Consider the following 26,843-nt stretch of genomic DNA (forward strand, 5'->3'; position numbering starts at 1 on the left):
AGAAAACACTTCCACATGTTTTGGGAATGTCCATTGCTTAAGTCTTCCTGGAAAATAAAGTATTCACTTATTTATGACATTATTGGAATCCCAATAAACTGTAATCTTTTAATAGCTGTACGAGTAGTAAAACCACATGCAAAGCTACTGTACTACTTAATAAACATTGTATAGTGAGAACCTAAATTAGTGTTATGGGAAGGAGTATTGGAATAAAATATAATATTGTATGTTTTACTGATCAGTAATTAGTGTCTTTAAGAAGATACTTAAAAGTAAAATAATAAAAAACCTGGAAATGGTGAAGCCTGAAGTCTCACTTATGTCTGATAATGCATTGATAAAAACTAAAAATAAAAAACATTGTTACTGTGGTGTGGTCGAGAGCACTTACTGTTATATGATTGTGATGTTTAGACCCAGGAACTTGAATAAAAACATTTTGGAATGTTATTTTAAAAGGTCGTCAAAAACTGATTAAAGTGTGCAACAAAGATAGAAAAGACTGTGCTCATTTATTAATTCATACATTTTTACATATTTGCCCCAAATAACCCAGACCAAATGAATATGATGTTTTTTAATTAAAAGTAAATAAAAGGAGAATGAGTACACAAGCCCGGATGTGTTTTCCTTGGTGGCATATCCTGCCTACTTATTCACCAAAATGTTGTTTCTGTTGGCCGTGTTCACCGCCACAGCTCTTTATACACACCTTTCTGTGAATGACGTGACTAGTAATGCTCATTTTGGGCATGACTCAGAAGTGCTGACGCTGTTAGAGCTACTGCTTTGTCATTGTTAATGGTTACACTTTAGTGCTTTAATTAATCACTTCGAAGATACAATGATTTAAAACAATCACGACAAGGACTGCTTTAATAAATCCTTAAAAACCGGGAGGTTTTTCTTGTTTGAAAATAGACTACTGAGGTAGAACCTGTTGCTGTTGTGTTTTGTACGTGGTGAACTCCCCCTGAAAAATGAATGTATTGCCAACTGCTAGCCCACAAACACACATGTATTTTAGATCAAGCAGTGAAGCTGTTAACATTCAAATAACAGAGAAAATAGGCACTTAGCTAGATTATTTGAGCTACTTTATCTGTGTGCAAAAAAAGAGCTATAAATTTCAATTTGAATATCACCGTGAGAACACAACAAGAGCATGGGACCAATGTTGTGTACAAAATTTAAACCAGTTAGTGATGTATTTGCCTTTAACTGCTTTGTTCCTGTGTCTTCCTAAAGCCAGGAGGTTCTTGGGTGTATGCATTCAGTAAAGCTCTCCTGGTTGACCAAAGGCTTCATCTTGATTTGTAAGTTATCTCTAATGTTTGCCACCCAAATATTCTATTGGACAAATGGGAAATGGAATTTAACTTTGAAGTGATGGGTCCCAGTTGGGCAATACAAAGAAAAGAATACTGCCTGAATTAGCCAAACTGCTACATAAATTTGACTTTTCACCTCATTCAATAATGTAAAATCCCCCCCACCCAAAAAAATAGATGAGCTAGAAGTGATATTTGTGTGATTGAATTGCATTTGAAGTGATGAAATACACTTTTCACAAATAACTGAAACTCATCTTTTTAGTATTTTTTGTATGGACCACGTAGCAAATATGCAGAGACCTCATGTTGCTCCTAAAACACCAACCAGAACATCATGTGGATGTAACTACAGTAAGTGAGAATGTCAGGTGTCACACATATATAGGAACTTCAACAATCTTCATATTTGTAATGTTTAAATATTCTAGTATTTTATGTGTGCAAGTGCAAGCTAAATCAATGTTTAACTATACAAATATAAGATCAGGGATAAGAAAGCATTCTAGGCCAAGCATGAAGCAACCTATCACAGGAGACCCTTAATGCACACAACCACAATAAATACAGAATTTAACTTAAGTACCAAGAGATAATCCACATGGAGAAGACATTAACGTTCTGCACCGAAAGTGACCATGACAGACAACAAGCAAATGAAATGTTGCCACTGTGCTGCCCAGACAAGTGTATTAATGTGATTGGTAAAAACAAACTGCACTGTATTACAGATATTCTTCAAATGTATTTGAAATGTTTTTTTTTTTTTATATTTTACAAAACATTTCTTTCTATTGAAAAATACTTTTATGTAATATGCCTTTTTGTCTAGCCTCTGATCTGTGTTTATAAATTGTAATCTGCATATATTGTATAGAGATAACAGCAACCATCCATACTCTTAATAAATACATGAATGTAAGAAATTAACTATGAAAATTGAACTAATATATTTAAAACCTGTACTGAAAAGTCCCAGCAGAGTTTATAAAAAATTGATTTCAGACTCCAGGTTAGACTGCATGTGCCATATTACCTACCATGTACTGTTTGTCCCTCTACACACCCAAACACCTTCTATACTCAGTGCTTGTGCTGCAATTGAAATGATTTTATTATCAGGGGAGACGGGTGTAGTAAAACGCCAGTCAGGCTGTCTTTATAAATATAGTTCTCTTTATCTTACACTTCATCAAAAAAAAAAAAAATTTAAAATTGAAAATAAAGAGAATTCTTTACATAATAAAGACTTGTAACAGTAGATTAAAATGCACACCAACCTGGAGATACAAAATATTTATTGGATTATAAAAAAACTTAAATCTCTAGTTTATTTTTTTTTTTATTTTTGGTCTGTCTTTACTCAATCTCTCTCTATTTGCATTGTTCTCTGCGCTGAATCTCCCCTACTTTACTTTTAGGTAAAATGGTCCATTATTTATTGACTGTTCTGCATATACTCGTATATAATATTTTATCCATGACTTCAAGTTTTAATATTACTAATACTGATAAGTGTTTATAAAATTACGCAAGTTGTATTATAATCACTAATATTGATAAGTGTTTATTGGTATTGAATTCTACAAGCTTTATTTGCTATTGCTAATATTGAAGAACGTTTAGTTGTCAAAACAGACGCACATACGTGATTCAATGTTTGTGCGTAAGGAAAGGTAATGCCTAAAACGGAGACTTGCTCCTCATTCAATACTTTGTTCAAACTTAATTATGGTAGGTCAATAACGTGTAGCTGAGGCATAGCCAGTAAAGGGAGCGCAGGAGAAGAGGTTATACGTGGCAGAAGTGAGAATGTTGAGATAAATGTGTGAAGTTAAGAAGGAGACAGAATAAGAAATAAAACAGAAGTACAGCAAAAGTGAGATATGTCTAAGAAAGTACAGGAAAGTATGTAGAACTGGTATGGACATAGGATGAGAAAAGGCAATGAATATGTGGGAAAAAGAATGATGGGAAATAGAAGAAGAGGAAAACAGAAAACAAATGAGGTCAAAGCGGAGATGGATGGATAAAACTAAAATAAGATCTGAAGGAAAAATGGTTTTACTGAGTAGGAGGTGCAGGAGCGAGCTGTATGGAGAAGACTGATCCAGGTATTTCGACCCCACATAGAAGTGGGGAAAAAAGAAGACGAAGAACAAAAAAACTAATCGGGGTAGGCGTGGGTGGGAAGCCTCAGAAATCAAATGAAAGCATCATCTGTATAGGCAAAAGCTTATTTTTACGCAAATATTTTTAAAATGGATTACCTGAAACAGCAGTGGTGACATTAACTCTTCAAAATATTATATTGCTCTTTGCAAAAGTACTGCATTTGTTCAATACAGAATGGGCTTTAATAAAACTCGATTCCTAAAACAATGAGGCTCTTCATAATGCATAGAAATTATAATTGAAAAACGGTATGATAAATGAACTATATAATAGCAATTTCTTCAGCAAGAAAAAAGTAGAAATTATAATTGATGAATACCATTACAGGTGATGCTATTTTCACCTACCTTATGCACATGTAATCAGTGTGAAAACAGGGGTGTTTTGTTCTGTATAATGCAGACATAAAATGAATGAGAAAATAAAATGTCAGCTGGTACAGTTTTCCTAACGCGTATACCCAAAACGAGCAGGGTGCACTGGTTGGCCAGTCTTGACCCAGTGTATTTTTTGTCATAGATTATATCTCGTCTGCTGCTGGCTGGATGAACTAACACATGAAATGAGACACCAACAAAGACACCTAAAGCCGCAATACCAGTTAGAGCAGTTTCAATAGAAGGGGCGGGTTTAAACTTGAATGAAATTGCTTACATCCAATCAGTGCGAGACTTTGCCACCTGCCCAGGTGTTTTCAAGGGTTGGGTTGTAGTTCAAAGCTTACAGACAGGTTTCGAGAGGAATCTTGTTTCGGTCATCATTTGCGAGGTATGTAAGATAGGTTTAACGAATAACAACTTTGAACAAAACGAAGCTTGTTGCAGATTAGTTTAATATCGCCTACGTTTCGGAGCTTTGTATTATATTTAAAACAGTTCCTTTGTATTTATCGCACGTTTGGTGAAATTATCGCAGCGTTTGTGTACGAGGCTTCAAACAAAACGCAGGGAGTTTTCAAATGAAATGTGTATGTTTAGATAATTGCCGTAAATTGTGATTCCGTGCCTTATCTTTTGATAATTCGTTGGCAATTTGTAATAAAGCGCTCTACATATGATAGTACACAAAAATCTACGGACTAAGAAAACGACTCATGTGGGTCAGCTGTAATTTTTACAAACCTGCATTTCGATTTACAAATGAGATACACGTAACATTCTGAAGCGGGGTGTGGTGGCGGTGGTGCTCTTCAACAAGTAAATTGCTACTCGCACTCCCTTTTAGTTTATTTCTAAAATGTTATTCATGGAATAGTAAGAATATGTCCTTTCTACGGAATTTCATCCCAGACGAGTGCCTTAAATTAGTTGGACTCCCTGTAAGAATTGAGGTTTTCGTGGATGGAAATTCAAGTGGTCAAAATGCGTAATTCTCATCCTGTTTGTCTACAACAACAGCAATCTTCTGTCTGTTTGAGCAAGCGTTAAAAGACTTCATGTATTATAGGTTGGGAGATACTAATGAGAGGTTTTAACTAGAAACGTGCACATGCTGCAACATCGTTACCAGAAATGTGTATTTAATATCCTAAGGGAAAATTTAAAGTCTGTGCCGACATGTTTTCCGAAAAGGAGAAAATTGGAATAACCTCGATTTTTTTAAAATTTTGTTTTCAGAAAATAAGTGTGTGTGTATAAAATACATATTTTGTTAAATACATCGTAAAATAACTTCAAGTTAGTTAACATGAATTGATCTTAACAGTGCATGTCCATTAATATAATGGCAACTGGACAAACAGTGGACGTCAAAACGTAGTCTAGTCAGATGTAATCCTGGAGAAAAAACTCTCTCCTTGTTAGTTGTAATCCAAAGACTTTGATAGCGTTGGACAAGGTCCCAGTTCAAAAGACCTAAACCAGCTGCCTTCCCTCCTACTAGATGTTTTTTTTGATGTTATATAATATTGTGCCTGGCAGTCTAATATCCTGGAGTCCAAGGCTGGCAAGGATTTCGGGTGTTTTTTTTTTTTTTTTCCTTCATGGGTGGATAGAAAGTTGGACATGATGATGTTATCAGCAAGTGCCACAACAAGGTATCCTGAAGAAAAATGAAACAGAGCAGGCTTAACAACTTGTTATACTTTTATGTTAATGACTGGTCCTTCCTTGTAAACACAATTATTATAAATCAGTTTATCATATTATTCCAGACTACTTTTATTTATTGCTTTAAGAGGGTAAAAAGAACTTTAATGCATTTAGTCTTAATGCTCAATAGTCAACATAAGTGGCCAATGGATTTATTTTCTGAAATTTTCATGGCATGGGGTATTAGCGTCTACCCTGGTATCAAAAACTAAAAATTGGGAATTGGATTGTGAACATGTGCGTCACAGGAACGAATGACACACTTCTCCTAATATGTTCAAACATAACTTTGCTGATTCGTCTTTCAGAAACACTTTCTTTGGATTATTGTCCTTTGAATGAGATGTAAAACCAAGGTCCTGACTCTCCATTGTCATAAAAGATCCCCGGGCATTCTTCCTACAAAGTAGACCATATCCTGATGTCATGGCTAAATTGCCCACCATGACCTAATCGTTCTGACCCCCTAATGATCCCCTTTCTCTAATTGGATATCTCTCTCACCATGCACCACCTAATCGCTAATTTGTGGTAAGCGCATTGGAGCTTAATGGCTGGCATCACATCATTCAGGTGGATGTTGCAGATAAGTGGCAATTTAAAGTAGCTCCCCACTCGCTATGTAAAAGTGCTTTGAGTAGTGAGAAAAGTTGCACTATATAAATGTAAAGAATTATTCTGTTCAAGCAAACTGCAGTGAGAAGGCTTCCCATGCTGAAATCCAAAATAGGATCCTGTCTGATTAAAGTTAATAGTCATATATGTTAATTTCTTCATCTATGCATCCATTGTATAATCCAACTTATACAACTGTAGGACATATAGGATTCTGGAGCCGTCCCCAGCAGCATTGTGTATACATAAACGGGAGACTATTTCTTTCTGTACACTGTATATCTATGTAAAACCACGGCGCATCATTTTAGAGAGAGGATTGATATGATGTGATCTGCTGTGTTGATGGGGTGTCATTTAGAATATGGGCATTTCAAATTTTCAGATGCATAATAAAACTTACTCAGGAGTTCATTCTGTGATTTGTGACATCTGAAGGTGGCAATTCTTTGGTTGAGAGAATGTCGACAAAAGCGCCCATGTGAGGTTTCAACAGTAGGTGGTGACTCCTTTGTGGAAAGGAAGGCAGTAAATGCCTAATCCTGCAGGTCTTTAAAGTGAACCTGCAGTTACAGCAATTATCAATACTGGTTGTTAGAATTTCTTCTGAATTATCTTCCCAATTAAGTAAATTTTAGTAGTTCTAAAGAAATTACATTTTGCACAATCAAAACAGTAAAAAGAAAAATATTTTCAATTTCAGATTTATCTAATGTCCATCTAAACAAACCAAACCTATCCATATGTTATAGATACCAAGTTCAGCTTTGCAACTCTGCTTTGGAAATAAAATATGTAGTGTACTTGTCTCTCCTGTGTTTTCAAAAGTTATCCAAACATGAAGAAAATGTTTGCTGTCATTCTTTTAACTAGCCGGGATGCCGCATAATCAGGCCAGTTTTTTTAATGATTTTTAAGCACAGGGAGAAAATGAACATTTGAAAAATCGGTAATGTAATAAATCGGCAAGAAAAGCAACATTGTAACAATGCACGGAACGAACCAACACACAATTGTCCGTGACTGAAAACTGGCGGGCCGCAATCGCGCCTTCTCTTGCCAGACAGAGGGATGGGGGTGCACAGCGTGGAGTGTGGAACGGGAGGAGGGGAGGACGACGTCCATTTGGCTTCCTCCATCGTGCTGGTCTGCTCAAGCCTCGTTCAAGTATGTACTGCCCGCTCATGTGCCCACCTCCAACTCGTCACTTGAGTCATTGGCTGCTTTTCTAAATATAATCCACCAAGACACCCGACCACGGTAGTAGCGAGGTGGGAGGGAGGTGTGTACAAAGGGTAGGGACGCAACCAGTGGGAGCGTATTACCCACACCTCTCTGCACCGGGTAGACACACGCTCAATCTCATGCATAAGTATTTATTGAATGCTAAACACTTCTGGAAAGACACGGTTGTCTAAAACGGGTGGTGTGAGAATACGACAGTAAGTGGATGAAAAGATGGAACTCTGCAGAGAGCAAAATACAACACAATAGTGAACCCGCGGCATAACAAGCGCCGCATAATTATTTATTGATGGTTGAACACTTCTGGAAAGACACAGTTGTCTAAAAAGGGAGGGTTTTAGGATACAACAGAAAGTGAATGAAAAGATGGAACTCTGGAGAGAGCAACATATAATTGTCCGTGAGTGAAGAAGATGCATGTTTGTCACGGATAAGAGTTGCTGTATGTAGCGTGTAAAACAGTTTGCTATGGTGCACGCGTTCGTGCGTCATAACCGAAAACTCGGTTTTTAAAGACGGCTTACTTCATTGTGTTTTAACCTCAGTTGTAAAGGATTGTTTTAAGGATCCCATGGGATACCCCTCACAAACCGTTTTACACGCTGCATATGGTGACTCACCTCCGTGAGAAATATGACTCTATGAACAATCAAGGTGGCTCGGAGGTACATGAGGCCTCTACGACGGACGAATATAAATGACGCCGTTCTTTCTGTGTCGTTGCGCCCGAGTTGGTGGGCGTGGCTCTGCGAGTTGTCGTCATATCCAATGGTCTTGGAGTTGGTGGGCGTGGCTCCTCTCTGCGTGTGCCATAGGTGTCTGTCTTGTTGGCGGCTTAGTGAATCCACGCCCCTTCCGGCATGCTTTCCATGGGTGTCTTGCCTTAGTGAATTCTATAGATTCTTTATATGACTTAAAATGTTATGACTCTCTTAGCTGCCAGGAATCCAATTTTTATTTAAAATAAATGTTGCCTGATTATCATAATGCCTTTTTATTTATTGGATTTTATCTTTTGGCAGAATCCTGATGGCAGGCTATAAAATCAGAGTACTGACATGATTCTTTTAAAAAAGCACTTGTATGTATGTGTTATTTTATGTGTATTTGCTATCAAATGGCTTCATTGCCACTAAAATTTGCTCTAACAAATGGTTACTTTCTGCATTCCTGAAGTTGATCGTGACATATATTCTTCTATCTATGCATCCAGTGTATGATCCAGCTTATAGAACTGTAGGTCATGTAAGAGGTCTGGAGTCGTCCTCCGCAGCATGGTGTACATAAACCCGAGACAAACTCTACCATTCATACTCCCTCAACTGTACTATCACGAGCTGGGTGGGTTACTGATCAGCCATTTATATTTAATTTAAGTTTATGTAGTGCTGATGTGATACTAATATAACAACAGAGCTGCAGCCAGCAATACTGGATATTAAATTGCAAAGTAAATGGACAGTGATTTGTAAAGTCTGACCTGTCTCTATTACACCTAAATAATGAAACTTGCTTGCAAGCATAAAATTAATACATTATTTTTCTCTTTGGTGGGGTAGAAAGCCCTTTCCAACAACACTTGGTGCAAAGCAAGAAGTAAACCACAATTAAACAACCATTTATCGCATGTTATATTCAGGCAAACACCAGCACTAATGTTTTTAAATTTTAAAATAACATGAAATATTAATTAGTTTCCGATATTGTATAAATGGTGAAGGCTACGGACCAAGTCTGCTAAATAAACTGAAGTAGCAACTCCTAGCTTTTAACTTTATAAAAACCAAGCAATTTATTATGCAAAACTTGATTGGTGTTTGCTTTTTTTAATTTATCATAACACTATGTTGGCTTTTACATTTATAAATTTTAACATTCTGCAATTGCATTCAAAATGTGTTCTTTGACCATTTCCTCCTGGAATTGCAGAAAGCAAATGTTCCTAGCACATTTGCTGTGTTGCCTCAGTTGTCTAGAGTTTCCCTTCCATCACTTAAGGAATGAGCCTGGTAAGGCTAATAGATTATGTGTAAGGATTAAAATGTGTGGTGTGTTTTTTTTTTTAAGATCGATTTGTTAATTTTACTTTTTTATTATTGAAAGGGAGAACTGTGCTGCAGTGTGTTCTTTTTGTACACTTTGTATCGCTTAATTTTATTCTAATCAATTGGTCAATACCTGTAGGCAAATAAATCATGTTATCAATATTTGCTGTGTTTCTCTTTTTCCTGTTCCCCGTTTGATACAAAAGATGTAGAGCTATTGCAAAAGAATGTTAAAGCAATAAGCATATTTCCTGTTTGTCTTTAAATGTCTGCCAAACTTGAATGTGGTTTTTGGGCTCATGCTGCTGTAGCTTTTAATGCTCGGTACAGTTCATTATTGTTAAAACTTTATGGATTGTGTTATACATGGCTATATATGTACTGACAGTTTAGGATACTTTTTTTTTTCTCTCTCCCCTTCTCTCGGCTATGCTGTAGGTATAATTATATAGCAGAAATTGAACCCCCTCTTGCTTGTAGTGTTTTTTAATTAAATATTCTTTGTTGCTTTTGATGCATCAACCTTTTAATCATTCTTGTATGTAATACAACTTGCTTTGTAAATCACCTTGCATAAAGGCATCTGCTAAATTTAATAAACCTGCTCATTCAAATATCCATCCATCCATCCATCCATTATCCAACCTGCTATATCCTAACTACAGATTCGGGGGTCTGCTGAAGACCAATCCGAGCCAACACAGGGCTCAAGGCAGGAAACCAACCCCGGACATGGCGCCAGCCCACCGCAGGGCGCCTACACACACACACACACACACACACGGGACAATTTAGAATCGCCAATGCACCTAACCTACATGTCTTTGGACCGTGGGAGGAAACCAGAGCACCCGGAGGAAACCCATGCAGACACGGGGAGAACATGCAAACTCCATACAGGGCGAACCCGGGTCTCCTAACTGCGAGGCAGCAGCGCTATCCACTGTGCCACCATGCCGCCCATCATTCAGATATTTAGAATTGATTTATTTGTACCTAGCTAGTGCTAAGACTTCACAATCTTGATATATCTCTGTTTATATGAAAGAATTTATGCAAACTCACTTAGTGCTGTGTGGTTGGAGGATATCCAGAAACACTTATATTCTGGTGGATAAAGCTTAATAGTGTTACTCTACAGATCCTTCCTCCTCTACTGATTTTTAGTAGTATTTATAGTATTTATTTAATAATGGCGGCAAGTTCCTCTTTGCAAAGCCCTTGAAATGTTAAAACCCAAGCTTTATTAGTTTGTCTCCATTTTACTGTTTTTTTTATCTGCTTCTGTCCCCTGAAGTACTATTTGCAACAGTTAATCAACCTGGTTCAGTCTTTCCCCTGTTGTCAATGCAACCTTTTTTTTTTTTTTGAAACTGTCTCCAAGAACTATTACCCAACTTTGGTACAAATGACATTTTTCCTTTTATCCCAGAACATGTATATTTCCTAAGCATTAATAACTTACAACAGAAACAGCAGAAGGTTTATCAGCTCATTTTTTATTTAGTGTTACTGGGATGCTCTTGTGTATAATGAGGATCTGAAAATAGGCATCCTAATGTAAATTTGTGCAATCCTGTACATGTTTTAGTTGCATGAAATGTGCTTTCACTGTGTAAAGCATAAACAAAGTGCTTCTAAAATCTTTTGGAACATGTAAATGTCACTTTGTGTAACTTGGTTTATTTTTTCAGATTCTCAGCAAAGTATTTTTCTGAAAAGTTTTGTTTCAAAAACAAAATTTCATAGTCATTTGTATATTGTCATCTGAAGCAATTTGCTTCTTACATGTGAAGTTGTTTCTCATTCCAATATTGTTTCCTGTGGTTAAAATATTAAATTGGAAATTTATTAGTGTTGTCCTTTTGATGTCATCACATATTTAATAAAGATGCATTTATTTGTTTAGAAAACAGAGACCTCCAAGGGTCTAAAGTACTGCTGATGGAGGAGAAAATGTCTGGAAGGCCATATGGTAGTCCACCACCATATGAGCCAGGAAGTGAATAGTAAGTATTTAAATTTTTCCACATCTTGGATATTCAAAACACAAAAGTAAGAGTTTCACTTGATTTTCAGTTTTACTGAGCTAGTAGAGACTTGTCTAATAATGAAATGGCACAACATTAATTTGAAAGACCTTTTTAGTACCACTGCTTATCCATGTTATTTAAAGGGACCCATAAAGTCCTAACTCTTGTTTGGGGAGCCTACTTTCAGATATCAAATGAGAAAAACTGCATTTTCTTCTGAATGTAAACCAAAGAAAGTCTACAAAAATATTTAAGAAATTCTGTACTGGCTAACAGCTTGCACTGTGTACTCTATTTTGTTCTTTGCAGCTACTTATATTTTTAATTTACATTTGTGTTCAAAAATGTAAAATTTTCTTAAATTTCTTACACAGAATTATTTTCGATTCACATTTTAGTACTAACTAGGCTGATCCACCTTTTTAGGCCGGAGTTATACTTCACACTACGCATGCTGCAGCGGACACTCCTGCTACGCAAGCGTTGTAGTGTTCATACTTGTGCGAGTACTTTACATAAATCTGGAGGAATCCACCAGGTGGCAGTGCGAGATATTATCACGGTGAGAACATGTTTGGCTTATCTGTGTTGTGAATTGCCTAGAACACCTATTAAATTCTGATGACACCTTACCGCAGTATCTCTGAAAAGAATGTTTATTGATTAAATCCATCAATCCAGGGATGTGACCATTCCAGCAAGCATTGGGCACGAGTGAGAAACAGTCCTTTGACGAGGCCTCAGCTCATTGCAAGGCGAATACAAGCACTCGCATACACTAGTGTCATTTTTAGTGGCACCAAATCTGCATATCTTTCGAAGAAAACCGGAGCACAGTGTGGAATACAAGCAGGAAATACCAGCAACATAACTCCCTGCGGGACAGCAGTGCTATTGCTCCACCACCGTGACACCCCCATGTGTGTAATTATTCCCCCATGTGTGTAATTAACAGTATACATTATTTAAACAAAATTATATGTAAAATGTAACATACACACTTTAATGCATTTCATCATGAAAGTGACATCAAGTATAAATCTAAAGATTCTAAATGTGCAGAGAGTTGGAATATCATACATTTAATTTGTTCTGTGTGGCGATCTATTGCTGCTTTCCGCTGCTGTCAGGTCCAAGAAGCTCTTAGCGATTTAAAAACTGGGATGACGTTTACAACGGTCTGCTTTAATGATAAAGTAAACTACGAGGTTAAAGTGGACATTTCAATATTTACGGCGAAATTTCCACTTTAATCACAAAATACACGTTTTCACCGTATTTTTTTTCTCAGTGGCTCAAATATAACGCTTTGCATTATGTTGCTGTTGTTAAGTTACAAAAATAAAAAAGATGACACAAAAGATGGTATGTAAGACTTTTAAAATGTATCGTGTCCTTACGATCCTTTGGGAACTATCTACATGTGACAGAAAGCCTCTATGCAGATCCTACAGGATGAATGCTTCGATCGTAATGACACGATACATTTTAAGTGTCTCGCATACCATCTTTTGTACTGTCTTTTTTTTTTTTTTTTTGGCAACTTCACATCAGCAACATATTGTATAGCGCTGTATTTGAGCCACTGAGAAGACACGGTGAAAACGTGTATTTTGTGATTAAAGTGGAAATTTCGCTTTAATCTCGAAATGTCCACTTTAACCTTGTAGTTTATTTTTAAAGCAGACCATCGTAAACGTCATCCCAGTTTTTAATTGCTACGAGCTTCTTGGACCTGACGGCAGGTAAAGTAAAAAAATAAAAAATAGATGGCACAAAAGGTGGTATGTGGGACTTTTAAAATGTGTCATTACAATTGGGGAATATGCGACTCTTGAATATAAAAGCACCACGAATGCATCTGTATGTCGGCATTTTGCTTCACCACATTGAGCCATTCATCAAACAGCAAAGCACGCACATCAATCCCCGAAGGATCTCCTTAGAGGCTTGCTGTCACATGTAGATAGTAAACAGAGACACTGACGTCTCGTTCCGACTTTTAGCACACTGCGCCCCCCGACTTTTTGCTGGTACTGCAACTCGCGCACGCATCGTTTTAATTTCTGAGGACCTGCTCAGAGGATGCGTGAAATGAACGCTGGGAACGCGTGGCAGCCATGATGCGTGAAGTATAAATCGGCCCTAAGGCGACCGACTTTTAAGTTGACCACTTCTTAAGGCGATTCAATATGTAGATCAATTTGATATTTTATACAAACTCATTAATTTGGTTATATTGCAATTGAGTGGTATTACTTTAATGCTCGTAGTTTATTTTTGTGATGAAATTTAAACTTTTTTTCTATATTGAGGTCGCCCTTTTGAACCCCCCTGATATTTACTATGCGGTGAGGCATTTGTACTCCAACATCAACTTCTTCTTTATGCTTGCATTTACTTGATAAACTGACACTTGTATCCAAAGTGACTTTCAAAAGAAATTGTCATAATTGAGTAAACCTCAGTAAACTTAATATCAGTTAAACAGGAATTCACGGAAAGTGAGCCTTCAAATGATTCTTAAACATTGAGGGAGTCTAGATTTCAAATTGAGGCAGGCAGTACTTTCCACCAGCCAGGAGCTACAGTGTATATTAAAATGGTCTGATCCGAGACTGATACCTTGCAGAAGTGGCATCACCATATGTTGTTCAACAGCAGACCCAGGTGGTCAAGAAGGAGTAAAGGACCTCTTAAGTCTCTCTCTCTCTCTCGTGATTATCCATTAACTACTCTGTAGACAAGCATCAAGAATTTCACCTTTAATATGGGCAGCTACAGAGATCCAAAGTTTGAAGAAAATAACTTTCCATACAATCAAGTTTAACTTATACAATAATGTAAATAACCATACATACAATCAAGCTGAACTTAACCATTGAGAATTTGCCATACTGGGATCTTAAAATGCTTCTTAAAACCCATTGGGGGAGTCAGAGCTTCAAAATGAGTTGGGCAGCTCTTTCCAACAGCCAGGTCACTCTAAATTTAAAACCAAGTAAAACTTCTTTACAACAATTTACCACACTTTTTACATACTAATTGTATTCCCTTTGTTTCGGTTAAGTGTTGCTATGGATTCAAAGTGACTCTCTTGTTGTTCCCTGCATTTGATATTACCAGGCTCTTCAGAAAGACTTTTCTTTTGTGTTTGCAGATTCTACAGATTGTCACGTAGTAAACTTCTGGTCGATGATAGATGGCTTTACTTTTGTTAGAACAAAAACAATTAATTTTTTAATGTGTGACCTTTTTAATTACAAATGCTTTTGTTAACAGATGTGTTGAACCTTTCCTGTCTTTGTTTAATCTGTGTGCTAAACCAGGTTTTGTTTCCTTTCAGTGTTCATGTTTTCCAATTTTTCTTTTTGACAAATTGTGCTGTTTCAAATTCCTAAGTAAATTGCTAGTGTTCACAGATTTGAATGTTTTATATTTAGCTGTCCCTTTTTACCCAAAGCAACTAACAAATTTAATAAATACACATTGGTCCTTTTTGATTTAGACTATTACTGCACAGGCCAGTTTAAGTGCCAGTCGCACAGTGAATCAAATGAGAATTGCTGCAGATGGAACTTGCACATTTGTTTGAATCAAGAACACATTTGGAGAAGAAAAGCACAACATTTTTGTACTTACTATGTCCATGGGTGCACATTTTCAAGTATTTCCATTAAAAGGATTTGTTTTCCTCTAGGGAACACTAGCTCCCTGGTTGGGATAAGTTCTCTTGCAAGTGCAGCATCTTAAGTAACCTGAAACTATATAGGTATAATATTAAAAGGAGATACCCCTCCCATAGTGATACGGTGGTAAGCAATCTCATAAGAGAAAATAACGTTCTTTAATAACGATTTATGTGGCATTACAAATTTTTTTAAAAATATATAAACTCAATGTATACAGTCTGCCATTTCCGTCTCTGTGCTGGAAGGATTTTCAGGATCGGATGACGTAATCTTCCATCCGTTCATCGGCTTCAAAGGTGCGCTAGGCATTGTTCCAAGGCTTTATATTCTTTCTCCATGTGCAGGCCCTTAATTAGGTAAATCATGCCATTCCAAACAAGCAAAGGAGAGGATTCAATTTCATGCATACAGAAATAGTACAATTCCCATTGTCGTAGTTGTCCCTTTCATGTCGTCTTCTGCTTTCCTAGCAGTTCTAAATGATGAGCCCCTGTGTGCTAAATCTGGTCTTTAGCTGTACATGTGAGAAGCGGATTTATAAAATATTTTTTGTACAGAGCACAGTGACATATTAAACATATAAACTTATTCTGATTATAGGGTTTGTGCTATTTTCTTTTTAAAGCATTTTTTGCAGCTTTTATTTTAAAAGTGGCAAGGCATTTAAGATAATCTTGTCAAGCAGGCCTCAAAATTGGCAATACAGTATTCTTGTTTTTGAGATGTACATCATGAAATTCTTTATGGAGATACTGTTTAAATGGAGAAAGACAGGCTGGCAGGTAGTATGGTGTAGTGGTTAAGGCTTTGGCTGTCAAACCTTGAGGATGTGGGTTCAGATCCCGCTACTGAAACTGTGTGACCATGAGCAAGTCACTTGACCTCCTGTGCTCCAATTGGAAAACCAAAAGAATGCAACCAGTTGTGTCAAATGTTGCAAGCTTGCTTGAATAAAGGTATCTGTCAAATATAAATGTAGATCTGTAAATGGTCTTAGAATGCTTTGCGCAATTTCTTAAAGCACTGTTAATACTTTTTTTTTTTGGGGGGGGCATTAAGGAAGCCAGGGTTCACGACTTGTGTATTCCCTATGTGGAATCTGCATGTTCTCCCTGTATCTGTTTTAGGTTTCCTCCCACTGTCTGACATGCAGGTTAGGTGAATTGGCAATTCTAAATTGGCCCGTGTGTGTGTTGTGTGATCAGTGGTAGACTGATTCTACCATACAAGTTTGGATTGGATCAGCCCTGTCCCCTTTCAACCCTGAGCTGGATTTAAGAAAGCAGAGGAAATGAATAACTTGTTTTTTGACCCCAGACAAGTAACTTATACTATAACTAGCCGTGTAAGCCCGTTCTGCATAAAGCCTGGGGTCCTAAAACTATTGCTGTCCTAGGAGGATTTGGATACCGATCTGCCGATGTTGGTGGCTAAGCGACGTCCGTCTGTCTCTTGAGGTTTTGTTTCTTCTGACGTTCCGGGGTCACTTGTGTTATTAGTGGCTAAGTCTGTGTCCTTGGAGGTGGATCCCTTACCCTGATTCCACCTCTCACTTCTGGGCCAAACAGACACACAGTTCCATGCATAGACGTTTTATATATAAGATTTATTCTGTCAAACTCTGTACTACTGCCATGTAATAACAGTTTTATTTAGAAAACATTTCAAAATTTTTTTTTGCATTAGTAGTTTCGAAACCCAAATCTCTCCATGTTGTCTTTTAATACACAGTAATAAACAATGCAAAATATTGCATAATCAGTTTTTGGAAAAGTGATTCCTTTTAATTTCTGTTTTGTCACATTATTTAAATATCTATACTTGTTTAATCAATTTTATCTCATTCTTTTACAGCAATAATTCAAATTATGCTCCAAGCAGAGATGTTTATGGAGTGCCAGTTGGTTCTCAGCCAGCCTATTCCTACTACCCAGATGATGAGGTGCAAGATTTCCATAAGTGGACCTCACCCCCTGGCATCATAAAGATACTCTGTGTCATCATTGTTGTCATGTGTGTTGGCATTTTTGCCTGTGTGGCTTCTACATTGGCATGGGATATTGATATGGGTTATGGACTCACTGGAACAGGAGTCGGCTACTCAGGTTTTGGTTCTGGTTCCATGAGTAATAACTATGGAAGCTATGGTGGCTATGGAGGCTACGGATTTGGACAGGGCATTGGGGGAAATTACACTGATCCTAGGGCTGCTAAAGGATTCATTATTGCAATGGCTGCCATATGTTTTATTGCTTTCATGGCAATTTTTGTGATTATGGTCTCAAGGTCTTCAATGGCAAGATCCAGGAAATTTTACTTGATTGTAATCATTGTTGCCTCTATATTGGCTGTTTTGATATTCATTGCAACCATCGTCTACCTACTGGCTGTCAATCCTGTAGCCCAATCTGCTGGGTCAGCCTTTTACAATTATGTTGTTGGACTGTGCTCACAATTCAATACACCTATGATGTCCGGAGTTTTCCTCAACCAGTATCTGTACCACTACTGTGTTGTGGAACCTCAAGAGGTTAGTTGGAATTATCTTTTTATATTGCTTAACATTGCAAAGGTTTAAGTTGGTGTTACAATATGTAAGCAAAAAATTGGTGCTACTAAATCACTGAACAGTATGGGGAATTTGAGGTGAAGAAATTACAGAAAAAAATGTAGCAATAGTTGTGCAACTTTAAAGGTACAACAATGACTGGAGAGCTCTTTTGGTGGTTTGTTTTTAGGTTTTCTGATGCTTTTAAATCAACTGCTTTATTTATTGCAGCACATTTTTAAATCCTGTCTTAAATTTAATACGAATCTTTCAAGACTGAACAGTATGTAGTGGAGCTAAATCCACTTTGGCAGGCTTGAAGAAACTGGAGCGATGGTGCAGCCCTCTTTGACTGCCTCCATGACATTAAGGGGCTCCAAGTTAGTGCCACATTACAACATCTATAAATATACAGAGGCTCTTAAATGGTAGATTACCAATTGCAAGTTATTTTAGCAGTAATGAGGCATGGTAGTTTATTTTTTGTAAATATTGAGTCATTCACTAACACACACCACATAATAATTAATTTTTTATTTTTTTGAGCAATTGCTGAACTTTAGGTCTTGACTAAGTAATGGAATATTAAGATCTTTTTCTACCTTTACAATAACTTTATTTTGATCTTTCTCTTTTTAAATTTGTACATCATTCTTAAAGTATGTTAGATTAAGTCAAATTTTAGCACATCCTTAGCAAGCTGCTTTCAATCCACAAAACACCTTAAATGTTGAGGTTTTACTGCATTTTGAATATGGGATTTTATGCAGAATATCTAAGTGTGCAACTTAAAGATAAACCTGGCCAATTGAATTTTCTTTGAGGTCAATTGCTGTCAACTGAACAAAGGATACAAAGCATCAGCCCATGCACAAGGTTAAGAGGAAATGCATTTGTGTGTACTTAACGAAAAACCTCTTCTTGTTGTCCACTCAGGCAATTGCCATTGTGCTTGGTTTCCTTTGCATCCTTGCTATGGCCCTGATCATTTTTTTTGCTGTGAAAACCAGACGGAAGATAAACAAGTACGGAAAAATGAACATTGTGTGGGAAAAACAGCCTGTCCCCTTTGAAGGCGCACCGGATGTAGAACAATGGGTATGTGTTCCATGTTGGTTCTAGAAGTTTTTATATCCTTGCTACGTTTTTAGTTTGTCCAGTGAAGGGTGTTCTTGCATATGGCTAGTAGCATAGTTATTTTTGCATTACTTTTTTAATCTACATTTTGTCTTGTAATTGCAGACAAATCTGTTGACTTTTTCTTATAAACATGACAGTATTTTAAAAAACTTTACAGCTTATAAAGTTGAATGATTATTTTGTTAGGAGTGGATTATTGTTCATATAAGTAATTACAGTATGTTGGTGTGTATTTAGAATTCAGATTGGTTTATTTCAAGATGTATGATGGTCATTGGTTCAAGGTTCTGGGTGCCCTGTCTAGACTCATTTATTGTTCAGCAAGTTTTAAAGTAGTTTTTAAAAGTTTATACAATGGAAATTTTTACTTGCATGTCATCTCAAAATGGTTGATGTCAAGTTGGGAAGCATACACTGATACAGTGCATTGCTGCAGCCACTACACGACGAAGAAACTTGGGATCCCAGTTGGCAACCGCCCAGGCAGACATGCGGTCCAGTTCCACCTTCTGGAAATGACCCTCTATCTGCCACAGCCAGGTGTTAGGTGGGCGACCCCTTGGCCTGGTCCAGCCACTCGGGTCCCCAACAATGAGGATCTAATGAGCCAGATCACCCTCCGGGAAACACGGCACATGGCCGTAGTGCTGTAACTGACGCTCCTTCACAATGCAGGTAATGTGTCTCATTCGGGACTCCATGAGTAACCGCTCATTCGACACAAAGGCAAACCAATGGTACCCAAGGATTTTCTGGAGCGACACGGTATCAAAGGAGTCCAATCTTTGTTTCGGGTCACTGGATAGCGTCCATGTCTCGCAACCATATAGCAAGGCAGGAAGCACTAGGACTCTAAAGACTTCTACCTTCGTCCATTTGCATAGATATTGGGAGTGCCACACACCCCTTTCCAGTGACCTCATGAACCCCAATGCTCTCCCAATCTATCTACTGACCTCATAGGAAGAGTCACCAGAGACAAGAATGTCGCTGCCAAGGTAAGTAAACCTCTCAGCAGGGTCAATACTCTCTGCAAACAGACACACTGCTGATGGCTGTGCCCAAGAGTTAATTAAAGGCCTGGATCTTGGTTTTTATCCAGGACACTCGCAAGCCCAGACACTCAGACTCCTCGCTTAGTCTCTCGAGCGCCCTGATCAGCGCCTCCCATTGACTCTGTGAAGATCACAGCATCGTCAGGATCCATGAATCTTTCTTCACCAACTGATGCCCCACAGCCACTGGACACCATGACCTTGGAGTGCGATCCCCTTGTAGTTGCTGCAATCCAGACAATCGCCCTTCCCTTTCCAGATAGAGACGACAAGTTAGTGCTGGGCTGTATGACAAATTCTATATCGCTGTATTTTTCAAAATTCTGCCAGTTTCATGGAATTGGATGTTTGTTTTTTGTTCTCCCCATGCATTAGTGGATGTTAACCACATTTTCCACTGTAATTGCTGCCTAAGAATAACCTATTCCACTGTCATAAGAATTGTACATTGTACAAAAAACATTGTAATGTGTACACAAGTATTGATACAGGTTTGCATAGCCCCTAAAGTGATAGTTTTCAAGGGGGTGGCACTAATGAACAGAAGGAATCACATTGCATGACAGATGCAGTGAAAATAGAGCCTTTTTTGTTGAAAAAAGTTTGCAAATAACAAACTAAAATTTTGACAACATATTTTGAACCATCCAAAGAGGCATTTAGACTTCGTAAAATATCCAGAGGTGCATGTCAAAAGTTACATTACACTGAACATGTCTTAGAAAAGGAATAAATAGTAAATATTTTTTTTTTGTAAACCAACTACATTTTGTTAATGTTAACAATCTCTGTCCACTGACACGTTAAAGTGACTTTTTAAACAACTTTGCCATCATTAAGCTGCACAATATTTAAAATAGTAATAACAATAGTAATACTATTACTTCGAAGACTTCACGCCCAGGTGCATTATACAGTATTCACCAAAATAAAACAAGTGCATCTTGTTGATGACATCTTTACCAAATGAACCATCATTAAGGCAAACTGCATTAATATGGACCTTCCTTCAAGCTAAGCTATATACAGTGCATAAATAATAAAACTGCACTTGCATTTATAATGCTCTTTCCGGTATAGCCCCACGGTAGCATATGAGGGCTACGGTGAAGGAAAAAATTAAAAATAAAAAAACTGTCGAGATTAAAGTTGACTTTCCACTTTATTCTCATAGTTTATTTTGTCAAAGAATGTCATAAACTAAACTTCATCCTAAAATCAATGTTTAATTTACTAGATTTTCTCCAACCCCGTCATAAGTGAATGTAGCACATTAAATTCTTTGTGTTAATTGTTCCCCGACCCAGTTGCTAATCACTACGCACTTCTTAAACGGATTTCCTCTTGCACTTTAGGATATTCCTGCTCTCTGAAAATGTAGAATGCTAAGATAAATTTTCATGTTGAAATGCATTAAAGAAGGTGTTAAACATGCATGGTAGTGCTGCTCCCTTGCAGTAAGGGATCCCCAGGTGTACGTTCAATGTAGAGAACTTTATGGCAGGCTCCAAAAAACTGAATGTATGAATGGGTATCGCACAGGTTTAATTTAAATATTGTGTAAATATTGGGTTTGTGATCTGGAGGTCGGAGACACGAACACAGAATTCAATGGATGTTCTTCTGAGTGGGCTTTCTTAATTGCATGCGTGCTGTCGCTGTCTGATGTACCAAAGCTCCAGTTCCTGTCCTTACTTTTTCTTTCTCCACATAACCAATAACCACACGGTAAACGTCTTTGTGAATATAAAACTAGTTATAAACTTAGACCACGGAGTGTTCAGAACTTTAAAAAAAAAAAAAAAAAAAATAAATCTTGTTATACATGTTTAATTATACCATCCATTCAGGGTTGCACCCATCCCAGCAAGCATTGTGTGCGAGGCAGGAGCAAATCCTGAACAGGGCATCAGCACATCGCTGGGTGAATACGAGCATTACATACACTAGCAGGATCAATATGACATAACAAAACCCCACATCCTATATGACTTTGAAAAACACTGAAGCACACTGAGTAAACCCACCAGAAAAACCTGCAAATTCAAGGCAGGGAACACCCGGGACACCCTTGCTGCGACGCAGCAGTGCACCCACATGATTGATACATGCTTTAATGTATTTTATCATGAAAATGATCTCCAGTATTTATCTTGGCATTCTAAATGTTCAGGGAGCAGGACTATCATGAAATGAATGTATTCTGTGTGGTAATTGCTGCCTGCGCCTCCTCTTAGTACAAAAGGAGGTCATGTTTAACAAGCACGTAGCAATTAACATGCCTTGGGGAACACTTAACACAAAGCATTTAATGTGCTACATAACTTATGATTGGGTTTGAGAAAATCTAGTAAATTTAAATATTCATTTAAAGATGAAGTTTAGCTTATGATGATCTACTTTGTTGACAAATTATGAGAATAAAGTCAACATGTCGCACTATTACACAGTACCCAGGTACATTACACAGTATTGAAAAAATAAATAAAGCAAGTACAAGTAGTATAGAAACAGTATTCACAGAGTTGAACATAATTGTCCACATCCAACCTTTTAAAACCAAAGTATCTCCAGAAAACAGACGCGGCTCCTTTTTTCGGCAAAAGTTCTTCTGTATCATGATGATCAACTTTATCATCTGCTACTGCTTCAGTTTCAGAATTTTCTCTGTCCATTTTCACCATTTAATACCTCCACTAACGCATGTACTCCGTTGCATGTGTGTTTAGCGGTGCAACAGTAAAAAGGGCCCCCCTCCTTAAATGGTTTCCCGCTGTGCCACGTTCTGAACATTGTTTAGGCTATTTAAACCGGTGTTGTGGAATAAGAAAAATCCATATCATAACAAAAGTAAAAAAACGTTTTTTGGCATGAACCGGTCTACAGCCCAACTCTACAAGTCCCGTTTTCCAGTAGGTTGGGATGAGGTCAGTCTCCCAAATGGAAGCAAAGATTGCTTGAAATGCCAGTAGGACAGCCTTACCACCAGCCTGGAGAAGTTCACCCCGGAAACCACAGATCCCTGCAGCCTTCAAAAACCCACAAATCTGTTACACCCCCTGTGCAGTCTCCGTGAGACTGGGTGGTTCACAGCTAATTGGAGGATCATCTTCAAGAACCATGGACCCAGAGATATCCATCGTCCTAGCCGGAGGATCAGCTTTGAACAACTGCTCAAAGTAGCGGGTCACAACTGCAGTGTCATCGGTAAGGACCGTTCCATCGGCTGCCCTGACTGCGACGCTCCGAGGAACAGATTCAGATCTGCGTAATGCTTTGATTCCTCTGTAAGCAGGACATGGGTTGCTAGACAGGACCTAGCTGTGAAACAGGTGCTGGTCTTTTGCAGAACCTATTCATGAACATGACTATACTTCCACTTGTACATAGCCAATCTGAAATCACCAGGTAATCTGAAGTGTGTGTCTTTGTTAAAATGGGAAGGGAACCCTAGCACCCATAGCAAAACCCTGCCAACATGGGTTGAGTGTGAAACCTCCACATTGACAAATGCCTTGTATGTGATTCAAAGTCAAGATGCTCAGTTTGTGAGGGATTTGTGTTGACCCACTATATCAACAAGCAACCCTTTAGCCTACAAATCTATATAGTGCCTTCAGAAAGTATTTAGACCCCTTCATTACACTTTGTTGCAGCCTAATGCTAAAATACTTACATTTTTCCCAAATCAAACAATACTCAATCCCAAGGGTAAAAAAAAAAAAAATCACATGACACAAGTATTTGGAGCCTTTGTTATGACACTTGGTTTTGGTGAATTCCATTCCATTGATCATTTGTTTGTACACCTTGTTTGGAGTCTATCTGTGGTCAATTAATTGGGCAAGATTAAGAATGCCACTCGCCTGTCTATATAAGGTCCCACAGCTGATATGTATCAGAGCAAAAACCCACCCATGAGGTCAAAGGAATTGGCTGCAGAGCTTAGAGACAAGATTACATCAAGGCACAGATTTGGAGAAGGCTCCCAAGTGCACAATGGTCTCCCTAACTCTTAAATGAAATATGTGTGCACATCCAAGGCTCTTTCAGAGATGGTTGCCTGGCCAAACAAAACAAGCCAAGAAGGGCCTTGGTATAAGACCAAGAACCCAACGGTCAATCTGGCTGCGCTTCAGATACCATGTGGAGATGGGAAAAGCTTCCAGAAGGACAACCACCTCTGCACCACTCCACTAATCTTAGGAGATTGGCCAAAGACATAGTTGGCTTGGAATTTGAAAAAAAAAAAACCCTAAAGGACTCTGATTTTGATAAACGACAGTCTATGGTCTGACGAAACCAAGATAGAACTGTTTGGCTTCCATTCTAAACATCATGCCTGAAGGCAAGTACTCACCATTAGTCACCTGCACACCACCATTCTAACTCTAAAGCATGGTGGTGGAAATCCCACACTGGGGTTATTTTTCAGTGGCAGGATTAAAGTGAAACAGAAGAGCAAAGTACAGAGCTATCCTTATTGAAACCCCACTTCAGACACTCTGTACCTCAGCCTGGGCTGCAGGTTTACCATCCAACAGACCAATGACCCTGAGCATAAAGCCAAGACATCATGTGAGAGGCTTAGGATCCGCTCTATGAATGTCCTTGAGTGGCCAAGCCAGAACTCAGTTTTGTACCCAATAGAACATCTCTAGAGTGACCTGAAAACAGCTGTCCACTGATGTTCTTATCCAACATTGATAAAGCTTGAGAGGATTGGCAGAAAAATCCCCAAATCCAGATGTGTTGCTTCATAACCCAGAAGACTCCAGGCTGCTACTCCTGTCAAAAGTGCTTTGTTGAACTATTAAAGGGTCTCAATACTTGTGTCAATGAGGATTTTCAGTTTTCTGATAATTTAAAATGCTGACAACAGCCAATGGACCATCTTTTAAATGTTTTCTAGTTCTTCCATAATGAATAGAGAATTTCCCTTTCACAGAAATCAATAAATTACTAAAGCTGACATACTACTTCCAAAAAACTTAATTTAGAATGTTGTGTTGTGCCACTTCTTTAAACTTCATACTGAATGTTTTAGCAGTATAATTCATGAATCTGCTGTTTGAGATTCATTTCTGTAAACACTTTAGGTCTCACTTGATCAAAAAGTCTTTAGTTTCTCTAACAGGAAGGAAAATGGCAATTTGCATATAATTTAGCCGAGTTTGCTTGCCCTGCCTCCATGATTATGTCTTCCATTAGGTCACTTTTCTGCCTTCTGTTTGTAGCTAAAATATGCTGCATTACAGAAATAAGTGAGTATTCCTATCTATGGGTATTAGTTTGTGTGAAAATTTAACACCTAATTTCATGTGTTTCCTGGTAGTATATTTTATGTGGATGGACATATGTGATGCTAAGGTATGAAACTAAAATGAAAACTAAGGATTTAACACGGTTTGTGTTTTTTACAGTAAAGTTCAGTTCTCCAGTAAGTACTGCTATCAAAGCACCACTAAAAGTACACTGTACACCACAGATTCACAGAATTACTACATTCTATCATCATAAATGCAATTGGAGAAACCAATTAACTATTTCAAAAGACACCTCCATGTTCAAGAAGGAGTTAAAGCTGTGGTCTATTTTACAACTAGTAATTTCCAGGCTAATACACTGGTGGCTTCCACACCCTTGTAAACATGTTTCAGTTCTCCAGCTAGTTACAAAAAATATACTAGGGATTTTTCCAAATAACTTTTTTTTTTTTTAATTGCTCTATTTCAAAAAACCTAGACAAACATTCAACTGATGGAATGGGAAGCTCTCAAGATAATACTGCAGTAAATTTGCAGAGGCTCTTTTTCCATTTGACGCAAGCATCACTTAGGCTGTGTAAATGGTTTTGAAAGTGTTCCTTCCAAGTGCCTCTTGGGCAACAGTATAGATGTGTCTTGAATAAATGTTAGACGTGAGAATTTCTCGGCATGTAAAAATGCAAATAGTGTTAGTCCCAAGAATTACTCTGGCAACATTATAGGCATGTCTTGCGTAAGCGTCCAGCCTAAGCATAACTTGGGCAACAACGTAGATGTGTCTTCTCTTAGCCTAATAATGCCGTCTCGTAAAAAGTGTTTTTCTGCCGCCCACGTATTGCACACTACTGACAGTGATGTTGAGGAGCCTCTTATCGGCAATGATGACAAAGTGAATCTGTCCTCTGGCAATGAGTTTTAAACAGACTCTAAAACCGAAAGCAATGCTCGCATTTGAGTTTCTGTTAACCTGCTTTAAATGAACCTGCACCACCTTGTTTTGATTTTGTTGAGTAGCCAGGAAGAAAAGTGAATGTTGACAACCAAGATCCACTCACTTCGTTATTTCTTGATGATGACATGTTCGTTTCAACAGCAGTTCTTTCGATCCGGTATGCTGAATGGTGTTGGGCAAGTCACTGTACACAAAGCAGTTTTCCTGTTGATATCTGGTATAATTATTATTATTCATAATTTATGTAAAAGTACCAATATACTTATCTACAGTATCATTATACTTTTTACTCTTCTTTCTTTGTAGATTTAGTGCATTGCACGTTTTACAGTAAGACTAGATTTAATAAGTCATTTTTCAAGCTAAAAATGCAACATTTTTTGTACATTTTTAAAAGGTATTTATGCTGTATGCATGGGAGGTGATGGCCTGTACAGGTGAACCTAAATGTATTGCAAATTGTGAGGTAGGAATAGTTGCAGTAAAATAAGGGACCATATAATTGTCTACTTCTTGCTACTTTCCATCATCTGAATCTGCTTCCTGAAAGTGGAACAATTGCTAACAGGTAATTCTGGGAAGTATGCCGTTTTCATTCTGCTAGATCTTAATGCAGCTTTTTATGCAGTCAGTCAGGTTGCAAGTTTGCTGA

The 26,843-nt window shown here is 37.8% G+C and overlaps 1 protein-coding gene across 1 annotated transcript in view; it reads left to right on the plus strand.

The window, feature by feature from the left end:
• The first annotated feature begins 4,203 nt into the window (after positions 1-4,203).
• The window catches only part of oclnb (occludin b), a 51,016-nt gene continuing 28,376 nt past the window's right edge, over positions 4,204-26,843 (plus strand). Inside the window, exons 1-4 of the mRNA XM_039759245.1 lie at positions 4,204-4,277; positions 11,414-11,513; positions 17,084-17,759; positions 18,714-18,875. Of these exons, the coding sequence (XP_039615179.1) occupies positions 11,449-11,513; positions 17,084-17,759; positions 18,714-18,875 (903 nt within the window). The 5' untranslated portion in view covers positions 4,204-4,277; positions 11,414-11,448. The remainder of the gene's footprint in view (positions 4,278-11,413; positions 11,514-17,083; positions 17,760-18,713; positions 18,876-26,843) is intronic.

Source organism: Polypterus senegalus, chromosome 7, assembly GCF_016835505.1.
Source record: "Polypterus senegalus isolate Bchr_013 chromosome 7, ASM1683550v1, whole genome shotgun sequence".
Lineage (NCBI taxonomy): Eukaryota > Metazoa > Chordata > Cladistia > Polypteriformes > Polypteridae > Polypterus > Polypterus senegalus.